The sequence below is a fragment of the Malaclemys terrapin genome, chromosome 20 (genome assembly GCF_027887155.1).
Source record: "Malaclemys terrapin pileata isolate rMalTer1 chromosome 20, rMalTer1.hap1, whole genome shotgun sequence".
NCBI classification, from domain to species: Eukaryota; Metazoa; Chordata; order Testudines; family Emydidae; genus Malaclemys; species Malaclemys terrapin.
In genome coordinates, this window is record NC_071524.1 from 13905942 (window position 1) to 13929293 (window position 23352).

At 54.7% G+C, this 23352-nt stretch overlaps 1 protein-coding gene across 1 annotated transcript in view; it reads left to right on the forward strand.

The window, feature by feature from the left end:
• The window catches only part of PPP5C (protein phosphatase 5 catalytic subunit), a 43318-nt gene extending 22337 nt beyond the window's left edge, over window positions 1–20981 (forward strand). Inside the window, exons 6-13 of the mRNA XM_054009825.1 lie at window positions 794–892; window positions 2138–2243; window positions 4529–4671; window positions 5628–5715; window positions 13688–13728; window positions 14433–14611; window positions 15828–15909; window positions 19024–20981. Coding sequence (XP_053865800.1) covers window positions 794–892; window positions 2138–2243; window positions 4529–4671; window positions 5628–5715; window positions 13688–13728; window positions 14433–14611; window positions 15828–15909; window positions 19024–19086 — 801 coding nt within the window. The 3' untranslated portion in view covers window positions 19087–20981. The remainder of the gene's footprint in view (window positions 1–793; window positions 893–2137; window positions 2244–4528; window positions 4672–5627; window positions 5716–13687; window positions 13729–14432; window positions 14612–15827; window positions 15910–19023) is intronic.
• The last annotated feature ends 2371 nt before the right edge of the window (window positions 20982–23352 follow it).

The window sequence follows — 23352 nt, forward strand, 5'->3', positions numbered from 1 at the left end:
GTCCGACCTCCTGCATAACCCCGGCCAGCGAGCTTCCCCACAGTCATTCTTAGAGCAGATCCTTTGGGAAACCAGCCGTTCTGGATTTAAAACTTATCGGTGATGGAGAATCCACCATGAGTCTTGGTAAATTGTTCCCATGGCTGCTAGCTTTCTCCTCCCCTGAAGTCTGTTTTGGAGGACCCCGGAAGGGTGTGATGGCTGGAATAGCCCATCCTCTCATTATTTTGTCCGCCGTTCAGCCTGTTTTCCGACACGCCAATTTTGGTTCGTTGATTTCCAGTCCCACACTTGTTTCCCAGGCATGATCTTAACACAGTCGTTGAATTATATCAGTAGGCCTTTGGGTTTAGACTGATTCAGTCTTTTTGTCTCCCTTTGGCACCTTTTCCCATCAACAGTCATTGTTATAGGTTATTAAACATATACTCACTTTTTAGAATTGAGCTTGCAATTAGGGTAAATTTATAGGCCCAATGATTAGAACAGTGAGCAATCCCTGTTTAAACACCTGCCACACCCCCTCCAGAGGTGGATGGGGAAGCGATCACTGGATGAACAGCTGCCACGCTCCACCCCAGACGTGGTTGAGTTTCTGTGCTGGGTGAGGGATCCCAGTAGAAACAGCTGCCGCGTCCCACCTCAGAGGTGGCTGTGTCTCCACGGTGGGCTGAAGCCACTTTTGCAAAGTGCTTTGGGAACCTGCAGGGCGAGAGGAGCTCTGTCTGGCTTGAGTTTTACTTTTCTTCTGTCTCCTTTTCCTCTTCTCCTCTCTCGGCCTCTCTTCTTCCAGACAGAGAAGGTCACCGTGTGTGGAGACACCCACGGGCAGTATTACGACTTGCTGAATATATTTGAACTGAATGGGCTGCCGTCTGAAACGAACCCATATGTATCCTTGGCTGGTTCCCCCTTTGATCCAGCATGTGACGTGTGCGGATGGAGGCGCTCTCTAAGAACAGGAGGTGACAGGGCTAGGAGACAGACCTGGGTTCTATTCCAGCGTTGGGATGTATTGCTTCCCCTTCCTGTGCCTCGGTTTCCCCATTTATACTGTGCGGGAAACGGTCCTGATCGGCATAGAGGTCATACTCCCATAGTGACCCATTGCTGACTGCCGTGCTGGGGCGGGTGGCTCCTTTGTCGAGCTTGACAACCGAGCACGAGTCCCGAGTCGGAGGGCTTCGGGAATGAGTTCAAACTACATCTTGGTGGTGCTGGGCTAAATTCTTTCTAAGCTGCGCAGTCACTCAGCAGCCTATTAAGTGCCACGCAGGCGCTCAGGGCTGTGGCAGGGAGAGATGCCTCTCCCCCAGCCCCGGACCTGCCGTGGTGGGGAGAGACGCCTCTTCCCGCTGGCCCCAGCCCAGCCCCGGATCCCCCATGGCCGGGGGAGAGGCGCCCTGACCCCAGCCCAGCCCCGGACCTGCTGCAGAAGAGGCACCTCTCCCCCCCCAGCCCAGGTGCTGCTGTGGGGAGAGAGAGCTGGGGGAGTCCTCTCTCCCCACTGTAGCCCCGGGGCAGCCTGCACTCCAAACTCCTCATTCCCAGGCCCACCCCAGAGTCCACACCCCCCAGCCGGAGGCCCCAGTGCCCCAGCCTTGAGGCCCCTCCCACACTCCTAACCCCTTGGCCCCACCCCCACCACATGAATTGTGACGTGTCACACACCACCTCCATATTGGTGCACTTAACAAAATTCATTCCGCATACGCATGGGAAAAATTAGAGGGAATGCTGGTGCTGGGATGCCTCTGAGATGCTTTCTGGGGAGAGAAGCTGCGGGGGGGGGGGGTCACCCACCATCTGTCAGGCCTTTGGGTGGGACTGGGAAAGAGGCTTCAGAAAAACATCACTGGGGAGAGGAAAGGCGCAGAAAGGGCGGGAAGGAAGGCCGGCCCAGTGGCTAGGGCTTGGAGACCAGGGTTTAAGTGCCTGTGTGATCTTGAGCCAATCTGTTAGCCTCTCCTTGCTTTGGTTCTGTAAAATGGCAATTCCCAGGGTTGCTTGCTCCAGTACCGTGTGTGTGTGCGTGGTTGTGTTGTGGGGGGCACACGAGTACCTAAGGTGGATCGCAGTGTTCTTCATCCCAGAGTGACGCCTGGGCCCTTTTTCCTGAGCGCAGCCCCCTTGGCAGATATTCAATGGGGATTTCGTTGACCGCGGCTCCTTCTCCGTGGAAGTGATATTAACGCTGTTCGGTTTTAAGCTGCTGTATCCGGATCATTTCCACTTACTCCGTGGTAAGTGCAGTCCCATCCCACCTTGGGGGGGAGGGGGTGGGGGGGTGGGAGAGGGGGAATAAGCCACTGGAGAGCTCTGCTTTGTACTCAAGTCGGGGCAAGAACTCCCCAAACTGTCCCCTCCGCTGACTGTTTTCCTGGTGCTTCCCCAGCCTGCAGCTGAGACCCAGAGTTGGAGTTCCCTTTCTTAGCAAAACTGGCTTCTCCAAATCCCCCCCCGGGATTCCCCAGCTGGAGAGGATCATAGGGATCATCATGAAATGCAGAATTTCCTGGGTGCTCTGGCTTTCACTCCTTTCCTCTCCTTTCCCAGCTATCTCACGCCCTTTCAGTTGGTCTCTGGCTCGGAGACTGTGACCCACCCATTGCTATTATTTCATGGCTGTATCTAAGCCTGCGTATCTGAAAAGACCTGGGTGAATCCCTCCCCTAAAGCTAACTCAGCCAAACCAGAAAATTCACCAGCCCAATCGCAAAGTCTGCTTTGAGTTAAACCCACCCAAATTGACGCCCCCGTCCACAAGAGAACCAAGTTCCTCAGGGCGATCACGCCTGTCTAGCAGCTATCACCACTCCCGCTGGGCAGCAATATTAACCTCTTCCCTGCCAGGAACGAGAGAAAGGCGTCTCCACTCACACCCTTCCGCGTGCTTGAGAAGTTGAGCTTTGCCAACCAGCCCAGGAGCTAGATGACTTTTGCGAGGGGAGCGGTTACCCCAGCTAGAGGCCCTCCACTGAGCAGCAGCTGCGAGAGCCCCATTTAAGGCCTGCCAGTCCCAGAGTGCTTTGTTTTCTTTGATCACTTCCTGCAAGGCCAGAGGGGCCCGCTGTGATCATCCGGTCGAGCTACGCTACGCAACTCCAGCTGCGTGAATAACGTACCTTAGGTCAAGTTACAGCGGGGTCTAACTGTGGGGGGAGAGGGGAGTCGACGGGAGAAAACTTCCCGTCAACCTACCTTACTCTTCTGGTCGGGGGTAGAGCACAGGGATCGACTGGAGAGCGATCTGCAGTCGATTTGGGGGGTCTTTACTAGACCCGCTAAATCGACCGCTGGTGGATCAATCTCCGAGTGGATCCCTGCCGTAGCGTAGACCTGCCCTTAGAAAAGCCATCAGTCTTGATTTTAAAATGGCCACTGATGGAGAATCCAGCCCAGCCCTTGATAAACTGGTGCAATTGGCTGATTCTCTTCACTGTGAAAAATTAAAAATCCTTATTTCTGGTCGGAATTTGTCTCACTTCAACTCCCAGCCATTGGCTCTTGTTAGACTTTTGTCTGTTAGATCGAAGAGCCTGGGATCCCATATGTGTTCCCGATGTGGGTACTTACGGATTGTGATCAAGTCACCCCTTCACCTTCTCTTTCAGCTAAACACATAGAGGTGTGGGAGCTGCGTTCCAATCCTGGTTGATCACTGTACGAACACAGGAAAGCATCCCAGCTCACAAGCCAGTTGGGGCTCAGTAGAGCCTCCAGAGAGGAAGGAAGGATGGCCCAGTGGTTAGGGCACAATCCTAGCTGTTGGCAGAGTTGGGTTCAAGTCCCAGCTCTGCCACAGACTCCCTGTGTGACCTGGGGCAAGTCCCCTAGTCTTTCTGTGCCTCCATTTCCCCATCTCTCAAATAGGGATATTCGTCCTGCCTGGCCTCACTGCAGAGCTGGGAGGATAAATGCATTAAGGATTAAGAGGTGCTCAGATGCTGGAGTGTGGGAGGCCAGGTTTAACTTCAGGTTAAAAGCCACTGCTTGAATTTCACTTAGAAATGCATGAGGGAGCCAGGTAGCGCAGGGTTAACGAGGTGACCCCACATCCAGTGGGCCCAGCTCGAATGGCTAAGCTGTCCTAGGAATTGTTCGGGGGCAATTCTCTGGCTTGTGCTATGCAGGAGTCAGACTAGATGCTCTTGTCTGGCCTTGGCATCAGTGAACCTCTAAAGCAGTAAAACTCGCCCTCTCCCGCTTGTTACTGCTGGCTGTAAGCAGCCCATTTGCGAAGCTTGGGAACGGCAGAGCTGTCAGATTAGCCCAGTGACCCGGGGGCTTCCTTGGGGAACAGCCACGCTGACCTTTACTAATGCATTAAACCTTTCACTGCTGTTCTGGCAGCTCCGTGCTGCAGTGAACTGCTCAGACCCCAACCTCTGCCCTGGGGAGGGGCGACAGCCAGTCTTGGCTGTCTGTCGGCCGGAGCTGGGCGGCTCTCCTCTCTCCAGCTGGTCCCCCATTGGTTGGTTGATTTTTGTTTTTTTTTTCCTCCTTTCCCCATCTCTTTGGCCCACAGGGAATCACGAGACGGACAACATGAACCAGATCTACGGGTTTGAGGGGGAGGTGAAAGCCAAATACACAGCCCAGATGTTTGCGCTTTTCAGCGAGGTCTTTGAGTGGCTGCCCCTGGCGCAATGCATCAATGGCAAAGTGTTGGTGAGAGCAGAACGCAGCACCTCGGGGGGGGGGCACGTGTCCAGACTGGCAGTGGGCATGGAGAGTAGCCCAAGGCCCTGTGTGTAATCCTGGGCACCTCCATGGCTTGGATGTACCTGTCGCCCAGGGGTGGGCAAACTATGGCTGGGGGTCGAATCCGTCCCTCCAGATGTTTGAATTTGGCCCTCGAGCTCCCGCCGGGGAGTGGGGTCCGGGGCTTGTCCCGCTCCATGCAGCTTCCGGGAGCAGCGGCATGTCCCCCCTCCGGTTCCTATGCGTAGGGGCAGCCAGAGGGCCCTGCATGCTGCCCCCGTCCTAAGCGCTGCCCACACAGCTCCCATTGGCTGGGAACTGTGGCCAATGGGAGCTGCAGGGGTGGCGCCTGCGGACAGGGCAGCGCGCAGAGCTGCCTGGCCACACCTCTGCGTAGGAGCCGGAGGGGGGACATGCCGCTGCTTCTGGGAGCTGCTTGATGTAAGCACTGCCCGGAGCCTGCATCCCTGACACCCTCCCATGCCCCTACCCGAGCCCCGAGCCCCTTCTCGCCCTCTCAACCCCTCAGTCCCACCCCCGGAGTACCCTCCTGCACCCTGAACTCCTCATTTTTGGCCCCACCCCAGAGCCCGCACCCCCAGACGGAGCCCTCACCCCCTCCCAACCCCCAGTTTTGTGGGCATTCATGGCCCACCATGCAATTTCCATACCTAGATGTGTCCCTCGGGCCAAAAAGTTTGCCCACCCCCCTGCTGTAGCCCCTCCGTTACCTCTCTCGGAGCTGGTCTGGGAGGACACTGAGCGTGTTAAACCCCGGTCAGAGCAGGGTTCCGACCCGCCCCGTTGCCATGTACTCCCCCTCCCATTGGGGCGTGTGGAAGCTTAAGGCCAGCTCGTCGCTAGGGCCTGACCTATCTGAGCGCCCTCTCCCCGCCCCTGACCTGTGCTCTGCTCCCTGCCAGATAATGCACGGCGGGCTCTTCAGCGAAGATGGGGTCACGTTGGACGACATCCGGAAGATTGAGAGGAATCGTCAGCCTCCGGATTCAGGTCAGGACAGGAAGGCGCGCCATGCGCGGGGTGGGGTGTTGTCTCTGGCCGGGCCTTTCCCGCTGCTAGAGGTTGCACTGGTGGGGTGGGACGGTCCCTTGGGTGCACAGATCCTGGCCCATGGGGAGAGATGGGGAGACCTCTTGGCTGTACCGCAGAGTCGTCAGCAGCCGCCTGCTTCTGTGAAGCACCCGTCCCTGTAGTACGTGGGCACCTCCGCTGGTGCTAATCCGTGTCGCCTCAGTGACTACAATGGCTCTGTGCTGGTTTACATCAGTGGGGAGCTGGCCCGCATAACGCTCTGGGGCTGGGCATGACCTTACCCCTGTTCCCAGCTCGGCCATCTCGCACCAGATCCTCCTCCCTTGCTGCTTTTGACACCCCATGGGACCGGGCTTCAAGAATTCCAGGCTTATCAGAGGCGTGCTGGTGTCAGGTGATGCAGCGAAGTGTGGAAACCACTGAGGGAGGGATCCCCTGGATCGGTCACCTTGGTAAATCTGGAGGCAGTAACATGGGCCGTTTAAAGAGGCAGGTCTGAGAAATGTAAAGGAATTACGTTTTGGCCAGATAACATGGCCCCCTTCCAAGGGAGCTGAGGGAAACCTGGCAGCTGGGGTCTTTGAAACAAGGCTAAATAAGATATTAGAAAACACCGGCTAGGGACTGACTCTGCACTGAATGGAAAGTGATCACATGTGTTGCGGACTTTGCATTGCTCATTTCCACGAGGGACTGCTTGGCTTGCAGAGTGGAGCGTTTTCCTTTGGAAACTGGAGGGAGTTAATGGTCAGCTCTGTAGTCGTGCGCTGGGCCAAACTGATCGCTGCTGTCAACCCACCAGCTTGGGTAAAGTCACCCGGGGCTGCCTCCAGGCCACGGTGCTTGTGACGTGCCCTGCGTGGGAGTCCAGAGGGCGGTACGGTTTCAGCTGGATAGAAACGTCAGAGAAAAGTGTCAGGGAGCCGGTATCGTAGATTTATGCCGCATGCTGTAATATGTTTCATCCCACCCCTAGCTAAGGAGAGCCAGGCCCTCTCAGTGCTTGGATGGGAGACCAAGGGAAAGGGAGTCCTGCCATGCTGCGGGAAGTGGGGCTGGTGGTAGGTAACTTCCCCTGTAAATCAATACAGGAGCAATGCTCTAGGGGGCGCCATGCTGCAGGAAGTGGGGCTGGTACATAGCTGCCCTGCGTCAATACAGCACCAGCGCTCTAGGGGGCACTGTACTGCAGGAAATGCTGTTTTAAGGACAAAACAAACCAGTTACTGACTGCTTTCCCCAAGCTTTGTTAACTTTTCCTTCGAGTGTGAGGCCCACTTTAAAAGCACGTTCGGGGTCCCACTTGGATCCTTCACCCCCCTGTAGTTTCACCGCCTGCCACATCTTACGTTTAGCCTGAAAAGGCCTCAATGCCCAGCCTGTCTCTAAAGCACTACAACTCTCTGTGATCCTAAGTACCGGGAAGTCACTCCGCCTCGTTCAGGTTTTTGTCTCGCCCTCATCACCCCACAATATTTACCATATTTATCCTCATAACCCTCCAAAGAGGCAGGGCAGTGCTGTAATCCCGTTTTACAGATGGCGATAAGGTGCGTAGACCAGTCTGTGGCAGAGCAGTGAATTGGCCACGGAGCCCAAGTGCTTACTAGGTTAGCGCTCTAACCACTGGGCGCTGTTCTGTGTACACCCCCGAAGCATCTGGCATCGGCCACTGTCAGAAGACTGGGCTAAATGGACCATTGGTCTGACCCACTATGGCCATTCTTATGTACCAGGAGAGGTGAAGTGATTTGGGAAATCTTCTGTTCTTCATTGGGAAACCAAAAAGCTTTTGTTTTTTTGATGAAATCCCAATATTTTTCGGGGGGGAATGAACATAAGAGTGGCCATATTGGGGCACACCAGTGGTCTGTCTAGCCCAGTACCCTCTCTTCCGACAGTAGCTGGTGCTAGATGAACACAACCAGGGCAATTATATAGCATTCCATCCCCTGTCATCCAGTCCTAGCTTCTGGCAGTCAGCAGTTTAGGGAAACCTGGAGCATGGGGTTGCGTCCCTGGACATCTTGGCTAATAGCCATTGATAGACCAACCCTCCAGGAACTTATCTCTTTTTTTTTTTTGAACCCAGTTTATACATTTGGCCCTCACAACATCCCCTGGCAATGAGTTCCACATGTTGACTGTGATTTATGTAAAGTACTTCCTTATGTTTGTTTTAAACCAGCTGCCTATTAATTTCATTGAGTGACCCTGATTGTTATGTTATGTGAAGGGGTAAGTAACACTTCCTTATTCATCTTCTCCACACTAGTCATGATTTTATAGACCTCTCCCTATTCCTCCCTTAGTTGTCTCTTTTCTAAGCTGAACAATCCCAGGCTTTTTAATCTCTCCTCATTTGGAAGCTGTTCCATCCCCCTCATCATTTTGCCAATTCTAATAAATCTTTTTCGAGATGGGGTGACCAGAACTGCGGGCAGTATTCTCGGTGTGATCGTACCATGGATTTATAGAGTGGTATTATAATATTTACTGTCTTACTATCTACCCCTTTCCTGGTGGTTCTCAACATTCTGTTTGCTTTTTTGACTGCCACTACATGTTGAGTAGATGTTTTCCGGGAACTAATCACAGTGATTCCAAGATCTCTTTTCTTGCATGATAACAGTTAATACATCATTTTGTATGAATAGTTGGGATTATTATTTTTTTCAATGTGCATTACTTTGCATTTCATCTGCCATTTTTTGCCCGGTCACCCAGTTTGGTGAGATCCCTTTTGTAACTCTTCATGGCCTGCTTTGGACTTGACTATCTTGAATACCTTAGTATCCTCTGCAAACTTTCCCCACCTCAATATTTACCCCCTTTTCCAGATTATGTATGAATATGTTGAACAGCACTGGTCCAATACAGATCTTGGGGAGACATTGCTGTTTACCTCTCTTTATTCCTACTCTTTGGTTCCTGTCTTTTAACCAGTTACTGATCCATGAAAGGCCCTTCCCTCTTCTCCCATGACTGCTTACTTTGCTTAAGAACCTCTGAGGAGGGACCTTGTCAAAGGCTTTCTGAAAGTCCAAGTACATTATATCCACTCTATCAGCCTTGTCCATATGCTTGTTGCCACCCTCAAAGAATTCTCATAGATTGAGGTGTGATTTCCCTTTGCAGAAGCCATGCTGACACTTCCTCAACATATCGTGTTCATTTGTGTGTCTCATAATTCTGCTTTTTACTATAGTTTCAACCAATTTGCCTGAAAATTAGGAAATCATGTCTTGAAGTCAGGCTTACTGGCCTGTAATTGCCAGGATTGCTTCTGGAGCCTTGTTAAAAAATGGGCATTACATTAGCTCCCCTTCAGTCACCTGGTACAGAGGCTGATGTAAGCAATAGGTTACATACCACAGTTAGTAGTTCTGCCATTTCATAGTTGAGTTCCTTCAGAAGTTGTGGGTGAATACCACCTGGTCCTGGTGACTTATTACTGATTAAATTATCAATTTGTTCCAAAACCTCCTCTATCGACACCTCCATCTGGGACAGTTGCTCAGATTTGTCACCTAAAAAGAATGTCTCAGTTGTGGGAATCTCCCTCAAATCCTCTGTGGTGAAGACCAATGCAAAGGATCCATCTGGCGTCTCCGCAGTGGCCTAGTCTTCCATGAGTGCTCCTTGAGCATCGTAATTGTCCAGTGGCCCCACTCATTGTTCGGCCCACTTCTTTGCTTCTGATGTACTTAAAAAACAAACAAAAAAACCCTTCCTGCTAGTTTTTGTGCCTTTTGCTAGTTGCTCTTCAAATTCTGTCTTGGCCGGCCTAATTATACGTTTGTACTTGACTTGCCGGAGTTTATGCTCCTTTCTATTTTTCTCACTAGGATTTGACTTCCAAAAAGAATGCCCTTTTGCTTCTAATGGCCATTTTACTCTGCTGTTTAGCCATAATGGCCTTTGGTTTTTTGCTCCTTTTACAGTTCGTATGTATGGATGGATGGATTGATCGTTTACATTTAGTTAGAGCCTCTGTTATGATGTTTTTAAATAGTTTCCTTGCAGCTTGCAGGCATTTTTCTCTCTTAATGTCCATTTAACTAACTTTCCCATTTTTGTTTAGTTCCCCTTTTTGAAGTTAAATGCTACGTGAGATGTGGGTTTTTTGGTATTTCCCCCCTCGAAGGATGTTCATGTAATAATTTTATGGTCGCTGTTACTGGATGGTTCCGCTAACGTTTTGGATTTTGTGCTCTGTTTAGGACTAAATCAGGAATTGCCTCTCCCCTTGTGGGTTCCAGGCCTAGCTGCTCCAAGAAGCCGTCATTAACGGCGTCTAGATATTTTAACGCAGCATCTTGTCCTGAAGTGACATGTACCCAGTCCGTATGGGGATTATTGGAATCCCCCCTTATTTGTTGGTTTTGGACCTTCTCTGATCTCCCCCGAGCATTTCCCCATCACCATCCTGGTCAGGTGGTTGGTGTATATTCCTGAAGCGATGCTCTTATTGTTCAAGCGTGGAATTTCTGTCTGTAGAGATTCCGTGCCACAGTCTGATTCACTGAAGATTTTTACTATGTTGGACTCTGCTTCCTTTCACATACAGTGCCACTCTCCCACCAGCACGACTTACTTCATTATTCCTATGTATTTTGTACCCAGGTATGACCTTGTCCCATTGGTTATCATTGTTCCACCAAGTCTAGATGATTCCTGAGGTCCCTTCTAACCCTGATTTTCTAAGTTTCTGTGGTTCCTATTGTAGCAATATCCTCATTTAATGCCACCCCTTAGTTCACCCATCTTAGGGCTAGTCTACAATACCCGCCCGGATCGGTGGGTAGAAATTGATCTCTCGGGGATCGATTTATCGCGTCTCAGCTAGACGGATAAATCGATCCCCGAATCGACGCGCGTACTCCCACCTCGTCAGGAGAAGTAAGCGCCGTCGACGGGGGAGCCGGGGCGGTCGATTTGCCGCCGTCCTCACAGCGGGGTAAGTCGAATAGGAGACGTCGAATTCAGCAACGCTATTTGCGTAGCTGAATTTGCGTATCTTAAATCGATCCCCCCCTCCCCAGTGTAATCCTAGCCTTAGTGTTTAGACTTCTAGCACAGGTATACAATTACTTATAAAATTTGTTAGTATATAATTGTCTGCCTTCCTCTGATGTAATTGAATGGGACTCTCTTTCGTTTGATTGTTTCTCTTCAGCTCCTACCTGTACTTTACCAACTTCTACCCTCTCCTCTTTACTAGGACGCAGAGCAATGCTTCTCAACTGGGGGTACATAGGGGTCTTCCAGGGGTTACGTCAACTCATGTAGATATTTGCCTAGTTTTACAACAGGCTACATAAAAAGCACCAGCGAAGTCAATGCAAACTAAAGTTTCGTACAGACAATGACTTGTTTAGACTGCTTTATATACTATTATGCGGTAATGTAACGTGCGTATCCGCACTGTATTAGACGTGCGTTTTATGTCCCTGAGGCATTCAAGCACGTTAACGAGGCTGCAGTTGTCATGGTGTGGATGTAAAAGTGCCTAGATTTTTTTAAAATGAGGAGCTGGAAGTGGCGATGGTGAAAACTGTAGGAAATTGAAAATGACTGGAAAAACCCCATGTTTCGTCTATGGAGAAACTATCCAATAACAGTCTGAAGCCGGTGCATTTGCAATGACATTTGAAGATCCGCCCTGTGCATGCGGGTAAGCCAGTAGAATTTTTTCAAAGAAAGCTTTCTGAGGTCCAGACTTACCAGCTTAAAATGGAAAAAGCTTCAACTGCTTTTACAGATGCACTCAAAGCTTCATCTGCGGTCTCCCTTCTTGTCGCAAAATCAAAGAAGATGTACACAATTGCAGGAAATCTGATTCTGCCTGCCGCCGTGGCGCCATGCTTGATTTTAAAAAAAGCAGCCGATACGCTCCAGGAAGTACCCTGATGAAATGACACCATGTGCTGTAGAAGTGAAGAAATGGCTGAGGATATATCTCAGCTTATAGGGAAACTTAAAATGGCAAAAACATTTGCTCTTCAGCTTGATGAGTCCACGGATATCAGTGGAGAAGCTTATGTTCGATACCGGAAACCACTGATAGCAATGAGCACATACTGTTTTGCAAAAGGATAAAGGACAACTCCATGGGCGGCAGCACGTATCAGAGGCCAGGGGAGGCTACGCCTCCTCTAACCCAGGCTGTGGCCCCACCCACGCTCTGCCCTGAGGTCCCACCCACGCTCCCCCTCTCCCCTGAAGCTGGTAGGGGCTCAGCTCCAGCTGGCAGCCGGGAGCTCGGGGCTCAAACCAGGTGGTGGCCCGGAGCTGCCAGGGGCTGCTTGGGCTGGCCAGGGGTCGGGCCAGTGCTTGGGCGGGTCGGCCGGGGCTACTCCTGCCATGGGGGGGAGGGACTTGGGGCTTCAGCGGGCCGGGGGAGCAGGGCCTCAGGCGAAAGGGGCAAGGCTGGGCGGGCTAGCTTCCCCAAAAGGGGGCTGGGGTATTCACACACCGTCCAGGGTCCGCTCAACTGGAGAGGACATGTTTAACTGACTTTTTTTTTTCTGAACACGATTTGAGTTGGAATTTGTTCAGATTCATCTGCCCTAACGGGGCTGCTGCATTGACCCGGAGAGTGAACGGACTTTAATAGCTGGGATCAGGACAGAAAACCCTTCCTTGCAGCGCCTGCACTGTGCCATCTACTTGCTTCAAAAGAGATGAGTTCTGAGCTGCATGAAGTTTTAAATGAGTCTGCCAAAACTGTCAACACTTTCTCCGGTCCAGGCCGCTCCGTGCTCGCCTGTTTCCCGTTCTTTGCGAAGAGGTGGGGTCCGAACATCAGCAACTGGCTTTCAAGAGGGAAAGTACTGAACAGAGTGTTTGAATTACGCACGGAAGCTCTCGTGTTTCTTTCTGATCGTTCATCCCCTCTTGCTTCTGTCTTTGACAACACGTGTGGTTAGCTCAACTTGCCCGCCTCACAGATATATTTAGCAAGCGGAATGGTCTAAATTTGTCCACGCTAGGCCGTTCAACACAACTCCGCTCAGGTCGGTAAAAAACCCATTCATTTTGTCAGATGTTCGCTCTCTGCCAGCCTGCAAGAATACCTTCTTGAGCTATCCTCAGACCGGGGTCTGCGAATGATGTTAATGACTCCACACTCGCCCAGTTCTGGTGTTTAGTGCAGAGGGAGGACACTGACCTTGGGAGCCAGGCGTTGGATGTTCTGTTACCTTCCGGGTTAACATATCAGTGAAGTCTCGTGTTCTGCTCTGACTGCCAGCAAGCTGAAGAGCAGGAGGACACTCAGGGTGGAGAAAAACCTAATTGCTGGTGTTGCTCCGCCGCCTCCCGGAGTGACCAGGCTCACGAGTGGAAACCAGGCTCAGGTAGCGCGTTGGAAATGAAAGTACCGTATTCGTAGTCCAGTCGCCTTCGTTTATCACTCGATAGTAAAAATGAGAACGTCGGCAGTTGTTCAGTAACTGTGCGCTGGGACACCTGTGTATTTCGGTGTCGGATTTTGTAAGCGAGTAGTTTGTAAGTGAGGGGAAACTTGGGGTACGCGAGACAAACCAGACTCCTGAACAGGGTTCGGAAATGTGGAAAGGTTGAGAACCATTGATACAGAGTGTCCACTTTAATAAATCCTTCCCTAAAGGTGGGGGAGGTCTGGGCTGGAGGGGCCCAGGGGGCTGAGCTGGGGAGGGTGGGGGGAGAGGGTCTGGGCTGGAGGGGCCCAGGGGGCTGAGCCGGGGGTGGGTCTGGGCTGGAGGGGCCCAGGGGACTGAGCTGGGGAGGGCGGGGGGAGGGTCTGGGCTGGAGGGGCCCAGGGGACAGGGCGGGGGGAGGAAGGCTCACTCAGTCATAGACGCTAGCTGGTGTAGGATTGGTGCGAGGGTGGCGCTCCCCCAGCACGCCCTGCGTGGAGTGACATGTGCTCTCTCCTCGTTGGCAGGTCCCATGTGCGACTTGCTCTGGTCCGACCCGCAGCCTCAGGTGAGTGCCAGTGAAATGCCCCGCACCATGGGCGTGCGGCTAGTTCAGCTCCCGGTGCGGGCTCTGCGCCGAGCCACTGTCCTCTGCCCCCCCCATCTGCCGATCACAGGCCGAGCGGGTCACTGCTCAGGGTGGAGGGTCCGGTGGGCTAACTCAGAGCGGCCTCTGCTGGCCCTCACCAGCATGGGGCATCCAGGGAGCTGTGTGGGGCTGTTCTCCACCCCAGCTGACCGCTCACTGCAGGGGGAGGGAGGGACCATCTGCTGCTCTGCTTGGTGCTAGCCCAGGGTCAGTCTCACCCTCTGACAGTGGCTGGGGTGGGTAAGTTTAGTGGGCTCAGAGGCGTGGCAGGGGCTTGCCCGGCTCCACTAGCACAAGCTCGTTTGCTGTGAGGCTGAGGGCCGTGGACACTGACTCCCCTTCGCCCCCTAGAGGTTTATCAGTGCGGGGATGACTAGGAGATTGCCCAGGGCTGTCTGTAGTACCTAGCGCCAGCCCAAAGCTCTGGCAGGTAGGAGGGAGTTAAGCGGCATCTGGGAGGTCGGAAAGGAGACTGAGAGCCGGTGGGGGCGCCCACACTGCATTGTGAGCCTGCGTCTGTAGGATCTCTGCTCCCCACCCCACGTGCAGACCCCTCCCCCCGCTCAGCCGCATCTGGACATGTTCAGTGACTCCGACGGGATCCCCTCCCCCCGCCTTTCCAGAACGGCCGGTCGGTCAGCAAGCGCGGCGTGAGCTGTCAGTTCGGGCCCGACGTCACCAAAAGCTTCCTGGAGCGGAACCAGCTCGATTACATCATCCGGAGCCACGAGGTCAAGCCTGAGGGCTACGAGGTGACGCACGAGGGCAAGTGCATCACCGTCTTCTCGGCACCCAACTACTGGTGAGTGCTCCGGGCCGTGCCCTGCGGACCCCTGGGTGGCCACGTCATGAAGTGAGCAGGGAGCGTTTCTGTTTCCTCCAGGGCCTGGCCTGTATGGGCCCCTGCTGCTTGTCCAGCCTGTTGCATTCAGCTCGTGAAGTCTCAACCCCAGGGATCACTGCTCCCACCCTCCCTCTCCCCCTCCGCTGAGATGCAGCCACCTCTGAGGAGGAACATGGCCACTGCTTGTACAGGGATGGCTCACCTGCTGCTGAGATGCAGCCACCTCTGGGGCGTGGCAGTTGTTTATCAGCAATAACACAACACTCTACAAGGTTAGGGCAGGACGTAAAGAAGCCTATGGCCGGGGGAATTTGCTAGATTTTCCCATGAAGCCGAGTTTTGTGCTCCAGTGAGAAGTGCTGTCGATTCTTAACGACCCCCAGGAGGTCAGGATCTCATGTGTCAATCTTGTCCACGCTTCCTACACCCCCTAGCACCACTGGCCAGCACTGAGCGTGAGGGGAGAGCTGAGTCCCTGCAGCACAGCGCCCTCTAACACCGCGCTGGGGCATTGCGGCCAGCAGGGAGCGCACCCCCTGCTGAGCCTTCTGCCCCACTCCCTCCCGGCAGTTTCTGGCTTCCTCCGGGAGGTCTCAAGTCATGGAACAGGTACTGACCTAGCCCAGCTTCCAGGGTGAAATTCAGTGGGCTCCAGGCTGGTCTTTTCTGGGCAGGAGCAAAGCCAGCTTGATTAGCGTCTGCATTTCCTCCTCTTCTTCCCCCCCCCCCCCCCCGGGGAGGGCGGATTGCCTGGGAAAGGGGAGCAGTGCGGCCAGCAAGCAACCAACAGACTGTGCGCACATGTTGTAAATGGCAGCATTACCTAGTAGTTAGAGCTGGGAGGGAAGTGTGGTCTAGTGGTTAGAGCAGGGGAGGCAGACTCAAGGGTGCTATCCCCGACTCAGCAAGTGCTTGGGCACGGTACTGCTCTGTGCCTCGGTTTCCCCATCTGTCGAATGGGGGTCCCAGCCCTGAGGGTTCAATGGAAATGCTGAGCACTGCTCGCCCTACTCCTGAAGCAGATGCAGCAGCCAGTTGTTTTCTCCCACACAGCAGCATGGTCGGGGTGGTCCGGGCCCGCTGGGTAAAGGTCAGGGAGGTCTCTGTGGGCGGGGTATGGGATTCCCCTTTCCTTTGCTGGATGTGACCAGCCCTCTGTGCGTTCTCTCCCCAGCGACCAGATGGGGAATAAAGGTTCATACATCCACCTGCGGGGGTCGGACCTGCGCCCCGAATTCCACCAGTTCACAGCCGTGGTGAGTGATTGGCTTGTCCTCCCGGGGCCTCCGGGCACTGACTGCACCCGCCCCTGTGGGCCTGCCCACCTGGGGCAACCCCCTCCTGCTGTCGCACTGCCCAGGGGCGCGGTTCGTTGGCACTGCCTGGTTCCGTGGCTAGGCCGACAATCCCAGTCCTTCCCCTGCTCCTGCCGCCTGCCTCTTGCGGTTCCCTGCCCGTCCAGACCCAGCTCCGAGCAACCAGACCTATTGTGAACTCTCTGAGCTTGTTCTGGCCTCTAGGATGTGCTTGTTCTGTCCCGCACCACCCAGTGGGGAGGCCCCTTGTGCTGGGGACGTGGGGGATGTTTCTGCCCCCCTCGAAGGCCTATAGGGAAGATCGGGCTTGTGCTCAGAGCACACGGCGCCGTTGCTGTTTTCTGCCCCCCAGGGCCCATAGGGGGCAGAGAGCGTGAGTTAATTACAGCAGCTTCAGGGGCCCAGAATATGGCCGCCCCCTGTCCCTCTCCCCAGAGACAGGGGAGCTGGGAATGGGGCCCAGTGTCACTGGAACGAGGCCGGATCCTGGAAAAACGTGCCCACCACGTGCCCCTCCGAATCTCCCAGCCGATGGAGTCCGCCTCCGGCGGATGCTTTGGACACAGGCCGATCAGCAGCCAGGCACCAGCTGCTTGGGAGCTGCAGTGTTAACCCTCCGCCCTGGGAGGAGGAATTGCGCTGAGGTTTCATCAGCCCTGGGCTGTGAGGGGATGTTTACCCTTCTCCCAGCTCTGCTCCTCGCTGCCTACATGCCACGAAGTCATCTGCACTGAGGATCTCTGGGCTTGAGGGAGTTTTCCAGCCCCGCTGGCGAGAGGCCAGCAATCATTTGCTATGGGGGGAGTCAGCCATTGGCAACAAGGCTCCTGAGGGGAATGAACCATGGGAGACAAAGGCTATTTAACCCCTCCTGTGGGGCAGGGGGGTCTGAGGGGTCTTAAAGGGACAGGGCCCAATTCTCAGAATAGCTGGGCAACCTCTGCCCCAGCAAAGGGAAGGGGAGAGACAAGTGTCCCGTAACTTGGCTGGGGGGGGGAGAACAGGCCCTCCGGGGTTATGTTTGCCAAGGTGCCTAGTGCTTCAAGGCCCAATTTGAGACTCCTAAAGGGTCTGATTTCGAGAAGGGGCAGGAGCCCTGGCTAAAAGAGATGGGCAGTTCTGGGTGAAAAATGCAGTTTCAGGTGGAGCGAAACTGTTTGTGAATTGAGGTCAAATTTGGTTAATAGTTTCAGCTGAAAAGAATAACAGGTAAAAAACATTCCAGAAAAATTGAATAGTTTAGGCCTGGTCTACACGGGGGGGGGTGTCGATCTAAGTTACGCGACTTCAGCTACGTGGATAACTGCCTGCATCACGGCTGAGTACAGGAGTCGACGGGAGAGCACTTGGGGCTCGATTTATCGCGTCTAAACTAGATGCGATAAATCGACCCCCGCTGGATCATTCGCTGCCTGCCGATCCGGGGGGTAGTGTAGACATAGAGTGAAAACATCCATTAACCCACCAGAAAACGGACCCTTTAGTTCTACCCAAAATGGAATCCCCTCCTCCCCCGTTTTTCGTTTTGGTCAACCTGAACGGAAGTGGTTTTGGATTTTTTTGGTTCAGCCGCTGAACGGGAAAGTCAATTTGTCACCAGCTCTAATCCCCAGTCGAGGGTCGTGATCCACATGTCTGTGGTGGCACCCCATGTTACGTTTTTACCAGCTGCGTGGGCAATCCTTTTCCCCCCAGTGCCTCCTGACACCCTGCCTGGGCATTGGGATCTGCCCCGTGCCCCCTGGCTCTGCACTGGGGCCTTGGTGAGCCCCTGTAATAATTAATTTACAACCCACCTGGAGCATCTGAGCAGGGCCGGCTCTAGGCACCAGCCCTCCAAGCATGTGCTTGGGTGGCACTCCCGCTCTTTTTTTTTTCCTTCGGGCGCTGGGAGCCGGCCCTGAGTGGAGGTGAGCTGCGGCGGTCCGCAGGAAGTAGCCCCGGGGGGGGAGGGGAGGGCAGAGGAACTGCTCCCCCTCAGCTCACCTCTGCTCCACTGCCGCCTGCTCCCCCGAGCGCGCCACCACTCCGCTTCTCCCCCCGCATCCCAGCTTGCGCGAATCAGCTGTTTTGTGGCAAGCCTGGGAGGGAGGGGGGAGAAGCGGAGCGGCGGCGGCACGCACAGGGGAGCAGGCAGAGCGGGGGGGGCACGGGGAGGGTCACAGGAAGTACCCCTGGGGGGGGGCAGAGGAACCACTCCCCCCCCCCCCCCAGCTCACCTCCGCCTCCTCCCCCGAGCGCGCCGCCGCTCCGCTTCTCCCCTCTCCCTCCTGGAGGGAGGGGTAGGAGGGGAAATGCGGCACGCCAGGGGGAGGAGGCGGGGCCGGGGATTTGGGGAAGGAGTTGGAATGGGGTGGGGAAGGGGCAGAGTTGGGGCGGGACCAGGGAGCACAGGAAATTTTTTTTCCTTGGGGCGGCAAAAAACTTGGAGCGGGTCCTGCGTCTGAGATCCCACAGTGCTTAATGGCTCAGCGTGTGTGCGTCACCGTCACTTCCCCCCGCGCAGAAGCACAGCTGTAAAGCACAGAAGTTTGCCAACAGCTGTCAGCAAAACCACCCCCGTTCAGGGCTGAAAGTGAACAGAAACCCTGGGCCTGACATAGGGACACTGACCATATTTATCCAATTAGAATTTATCTGGGAAGAGGCAAATGCCCCAGCTCGGGTGTGGAGGGGAGATCCCATTTCACCTCTGACAACCACAAGCAATCAAGACCTTGATATTATCTATTACCCCCAAAAACACGCCCTGCAGCACAGCGCCCCCTACTGCAGCTCCAGGAGATTGGGGCCAGCACTGACTGCCAGGGGAGAGTGCCCCCCACCCTGCTCCCTGGAGCATGGCGCCCCTTAGTGCCACACTGAGACATTGCTTGAGAGAGGACAGCGCCCCCTAGCCAGCACCTTGATTACCATCACAGTCTCCCCACAGCCTCTTCGTTTGTGCTCCTGCTCCCCGAGTGGGCGGGGGGCTCTGCAGATACCACGGGAGGGGGGACAGTGCTGCCCCCAGAGCCCCGCCGGGCCCTAACCTGGCTGCCTCTTCTCTTTCAGCCTCACCCGAACGTCAAACCGATGGCCTACGCCAACACTCTCCTCCAGCTGGGGATGATGTAACCTCCCCGGTCACCACCGCCCCCGCCTGGAGGCCCCCCATGCTAGGCAGAGACGGCCCCTCGGCCTTTTTACTTTCTTCTGCCATCAGCCCGGGCTGCCCAGGCGCCGGAGCGTCCATCCCGAGGGCGGGGAGGGGGGGTTGCCGTGGTTCTCTTCCCCCCCACGCCGAGCCCATTTGTAGTGTTGCCGTGAGCTGGCGCCGCACAGCCGAGAGGCAGGAGTATTTTTTTTTTTAATATATTGGAAAGATTGTATTTATTCCCAGGGCTCGCTCAGACTCCGGCCTGGAGCAGAGAGGCCGCTGGACCTAAGCCGGCTCTGTCTGCGGCCCGATCTCTCCCGGCAGACGGTATTGGCTTGCAGGGTGGAGCACGGAGGCCTCCCCTCCCTTCCCCAAGTGCTCTGGCTTTGAGGCGTGTCTCTGACGGGTGGTCTTTGGGCTTGGGGGTTTCAGGAGAGGCGAGGGGGCTAGGTGGGGTCAGAGGTTAGGATCAGGGGACGAGCAGAAGCAAGGTGTCGGCGCGGGGGGGTCCCATCCATAGTCATCCTCTCCCTCTGCATCAGAAACCCAGGGTGGACAGGCAGGGCTCTGCTTTCACCAGCTTCAGAGGCACTCACTGGCTCCGCTCGGGGGGGGGTGGGGGGTGAGAGCTCAGCCCAGTAGGGATCAAAGATCACATCCTTGGAGGCAGTCTGTGCTCGGTGGATCTGGGCCCGGGATCCCCAGCTGCCAGTCTGACAAGAGCTCTCTGATACCGAGACCTGGGCCCCGGGACCTCTGGCTGCTGGGATCTGGGCCCCAGGGCCCCTGGCTGCCAGTCTTTCAGGAGCTCTCAAATACCGGGATCTGGCTCCCAGGACCCCTAGTTGCTGGGATCTGGGCCTGGGATCCCTGGCTACCAGTCTTACAGGACTTCTCTAATACTGGGTTCTGGGTCCCAGGACCCCTGGCTGCTGGGATCTGGATCCAGGACCCCGGCTGCTGGGGTCTTGGTCCCAGGACCACCAGCTCCTAGTCTCCCAGGAGCGCTCTCACCCCAGAGTGCCCCTCTTCTAGGTCCCGTGTGAGCTCTCTGATCTGAGGCGTGTAGCTCCCTGCTCCAGAGGACAGGGGCAGCATACGCCCCTCCCTCCCCGTGAGACATTCCTTCTCCCCAGGCGTCTGCCTCCAGCCCGCCACAACAAAGAAGTAAGGTTAAGACTGTCAGTTTGTTTAGGAAAAGCCGGGGACGGGTCACAAGCAATAAACAAAAATTCTCAGAAGCCTGTGACCTGTCCCTGGCTTTCGCTCAACCGAGCTGTGACAAAATGCGGCTGACGGGTGGGATGAGAGCCCGAGCCCTGCTGCAGGGGAGGTAAGGGCGGGAGGTCTGTGGCGGGCTGCCCCCCCCTTTCCCCCCACCATGGTGGCTCAGAGCTCCAGGGGGCCCCCTGCTGGCTGACAGCTGAAGTCCCACCGCCCAAGGGCTGAAGCAGAAAATGTCGCGGAGGTCTCAGGAAGTCCTGGAACCCGTGACCTAATCTTAGCCTTACAAATAAGCAATAGGTGTGTGGGTGTTGGGCTGGCAGAGGCCCAGCCCCCAACTCAGGCCGGGAGTGTGTGGGGGTGTGTGTGTAGCAGGGGTAGTGGGGGCAGCAGACTGGATTTCTCGGGGTGCTTTACCTCACTTGCCCACCCCCCCACCTTTGCCCCCTTCTCTCAGCCTGGGGAGCGTTGGGCACCTCCTCGAGGAAGAGCGACCGGCCTATTGTGCCACACGCAGATGCGTCCAAAGCACTTGGGTGTCGCCGTGCGCACCACCGGATCCAGGAGCCCGCCCCCCACCGCCACCTCTCGAGCTGTTTTACTGTCTGTAATTAAAGATGTTAAAATAAAGTAATTATTATAAGCCTTGCGGGCTAGCTGGCCACTCCTGTGTCCTGGCCTGCCCGTGCCTTGAGAGGCTGTAGCGCCCCCTCCTGGTCTGCCAGCTCTGCGGCGGGAAAGCGAGGGAAGCTGCGCCCCTGGGGGCTTACGCAATCAGCTGCCAGTGCTAGCAGCTGGCGGGGACCAAGAAAATGTATGGCAGGCTTGAGCTCCGGGTGGGATCTCCCACTGGGCAGATCGTGGCAGCGTCGTCCCGAACCACACATGGAGCTGAAGCATCAACTCAACCTTTAACCTGCGCTGGCCCTGAGCCTTGCGAACGGTGCTTTGTGTTTTCTGGCCGGAGATTTCGGGGCAGCCTCCTCTCTGTTTTACAGCTAGAGAAACTGAGGCACGGAGACGGGAAAGGAGTGCGCCTGCGGCCTCCCACGCAGAGACAGAGCTGGGAAGGGAACGCAGTCAGTCCCAGTGCTGTGCTCTAACCATTGCACGATGCTGCTTCCATCTGCTCCTTGAACTAACGCTTTGTCCCATTCCCGAGGGCCTCTTGAGTGCTCCTCAGACCTTGCCAAGTCCTCCCCCCCGAGTGGGACTGGCCTGGGCTGCCAAAGGCCCCCATCTACCCAGGGAAATTGACCCGTGGAGCGAGAGCAGAATGATTCTACTTCCCTAGTGATGCCAATCAATTTCCCCAAGCCCTTTGTCAGCTTACCTCCTGCTCCTCGGGCCATACGTTGGAGGGGCGGTGGGGTTTTGCAGGATGGCGCTCAGGGTTCGTGATCAGCTGCTATGAAAGGGACTGGGTGGATCTGGGGAAGGGGCGATGGAGCTTTTTCCTGGTTGGGGGCTGGCTTGCAGTTCAGCCCAGAGCTGACCCCCCAGTCCCTGCCCTGGATATCCTCAGCCCACTACTGATCACACACCTGCTGCTGGCATTCGTGTTGGCAGAGGGGCTTGGAGACAATAGAACAGGATGCGTAAGGGCCTCTGAAGAGACTCTAGCTAGGCTCTCAGTCGGCGTTGGCAAAAAAAAATTGGCTAAAACTACTTTTTAGTGAAAAATTTAAATTTTGTCCACGTGAAATGTGGCATTTGCCCCAACCCTCATTTTTTCCCCAACTTTTCAATTGGTCGAAAAATTTCAGTTTTGGTTTGACTCCAAATGATTCCCCCCCCCCCCCCAAGTTTTGGAATTGCCAGTGGACTGAAAAAAAAATCTGTTGTTTGCCCAGCTCTAGACTCACTGGCCTGATCCCCCAAATCCATACTCCGGTGCTGCCCTGAAAATGGCCTTTGCATTTAGTTCCTCAGCATATCTGCTTCAGAAAACAGCTTCAGAACCCCTCACCCACAACAAACATGGCTGCCTCACCCTCTAACCTTCTCCTCACCTAGCTCCTGGCTTCAGAACCCCATGCCCACAACAAACATGGCTGCCTCACCCTCTAACCTTCTCCCCACCTTGCTCCTGGCTTCAGAACCCCATGCCCACAACAAACATGGCCACCTCACCCTCTAACCTGCCTCTTGGGTATCTCCTGCTTGGCAGGTGGGGGAGTCTTAGTTCCTCCTCTCCACCCCCTCCCTGACTCTTTCCTTTTGTTGTAGTTAATTGCATCCCCCAAAAGTGATACTAAAAGAACTGTATTGAGCTTGCAAAGACAAGCACATAGCTGTTACCAAGCACTAGGTTTAAGGATGTCCTCATAACCTTAATGCTGCCCCACCTTGTGTGCATCATTGGGAGCAGTCTTTAAATTAATGGAGATATCCTATCTCCTAGAACTGGAAGGGACCTTGAAAGGTCATCAAGTCCAGCCCCCTGCCTTCACTAGCAGGACCAAGTACTGATTTTGCCCCAGGTCCCTAAGTGGCCTCCTTAAGGATTGAACTCACAACTCTGGGTTTAGCAGGCCAATGCTCAAACCACTGAGCTATCCCCCTCCCTTTATCACATGCTGTTTTAGAGGCAGCGTGGCCTAGTGGCCTGAGCCTCAAGAACTCAGGGTTCTATTCCAGGGTCTGCCATTGGCTGACTTTGGGCAAGCCACTCCCCCTCAGTTTCCTCATAGTGTTATTTTTTCCCATTGAAAATAGCTGAGTTTGCGGTATCTGTTTTAAATTGAAAAACATGTTGGCTTTTGGCTGCTGCGAAAGAACATTTTGGGGGTTTGAGAAGCTTGTTCAAAAAATAATATTTGTTTCTCTTGACCTTTTTCAGGGTGGGTGGATGGGGATAAGTGCTGCTGCCTCTTAACCCCATAGCAGCCACGGTCCAGTCTAACGAACGATTCGAGGTTTGTTTCCTGTAAATTTCCTTGGCTTTTAGCCATTTGTCCGGGCTTTGATTAGGATCTCGTTAAGCTAGGAAGTCCCCCGAGCTTATCAAAGTCCCCATG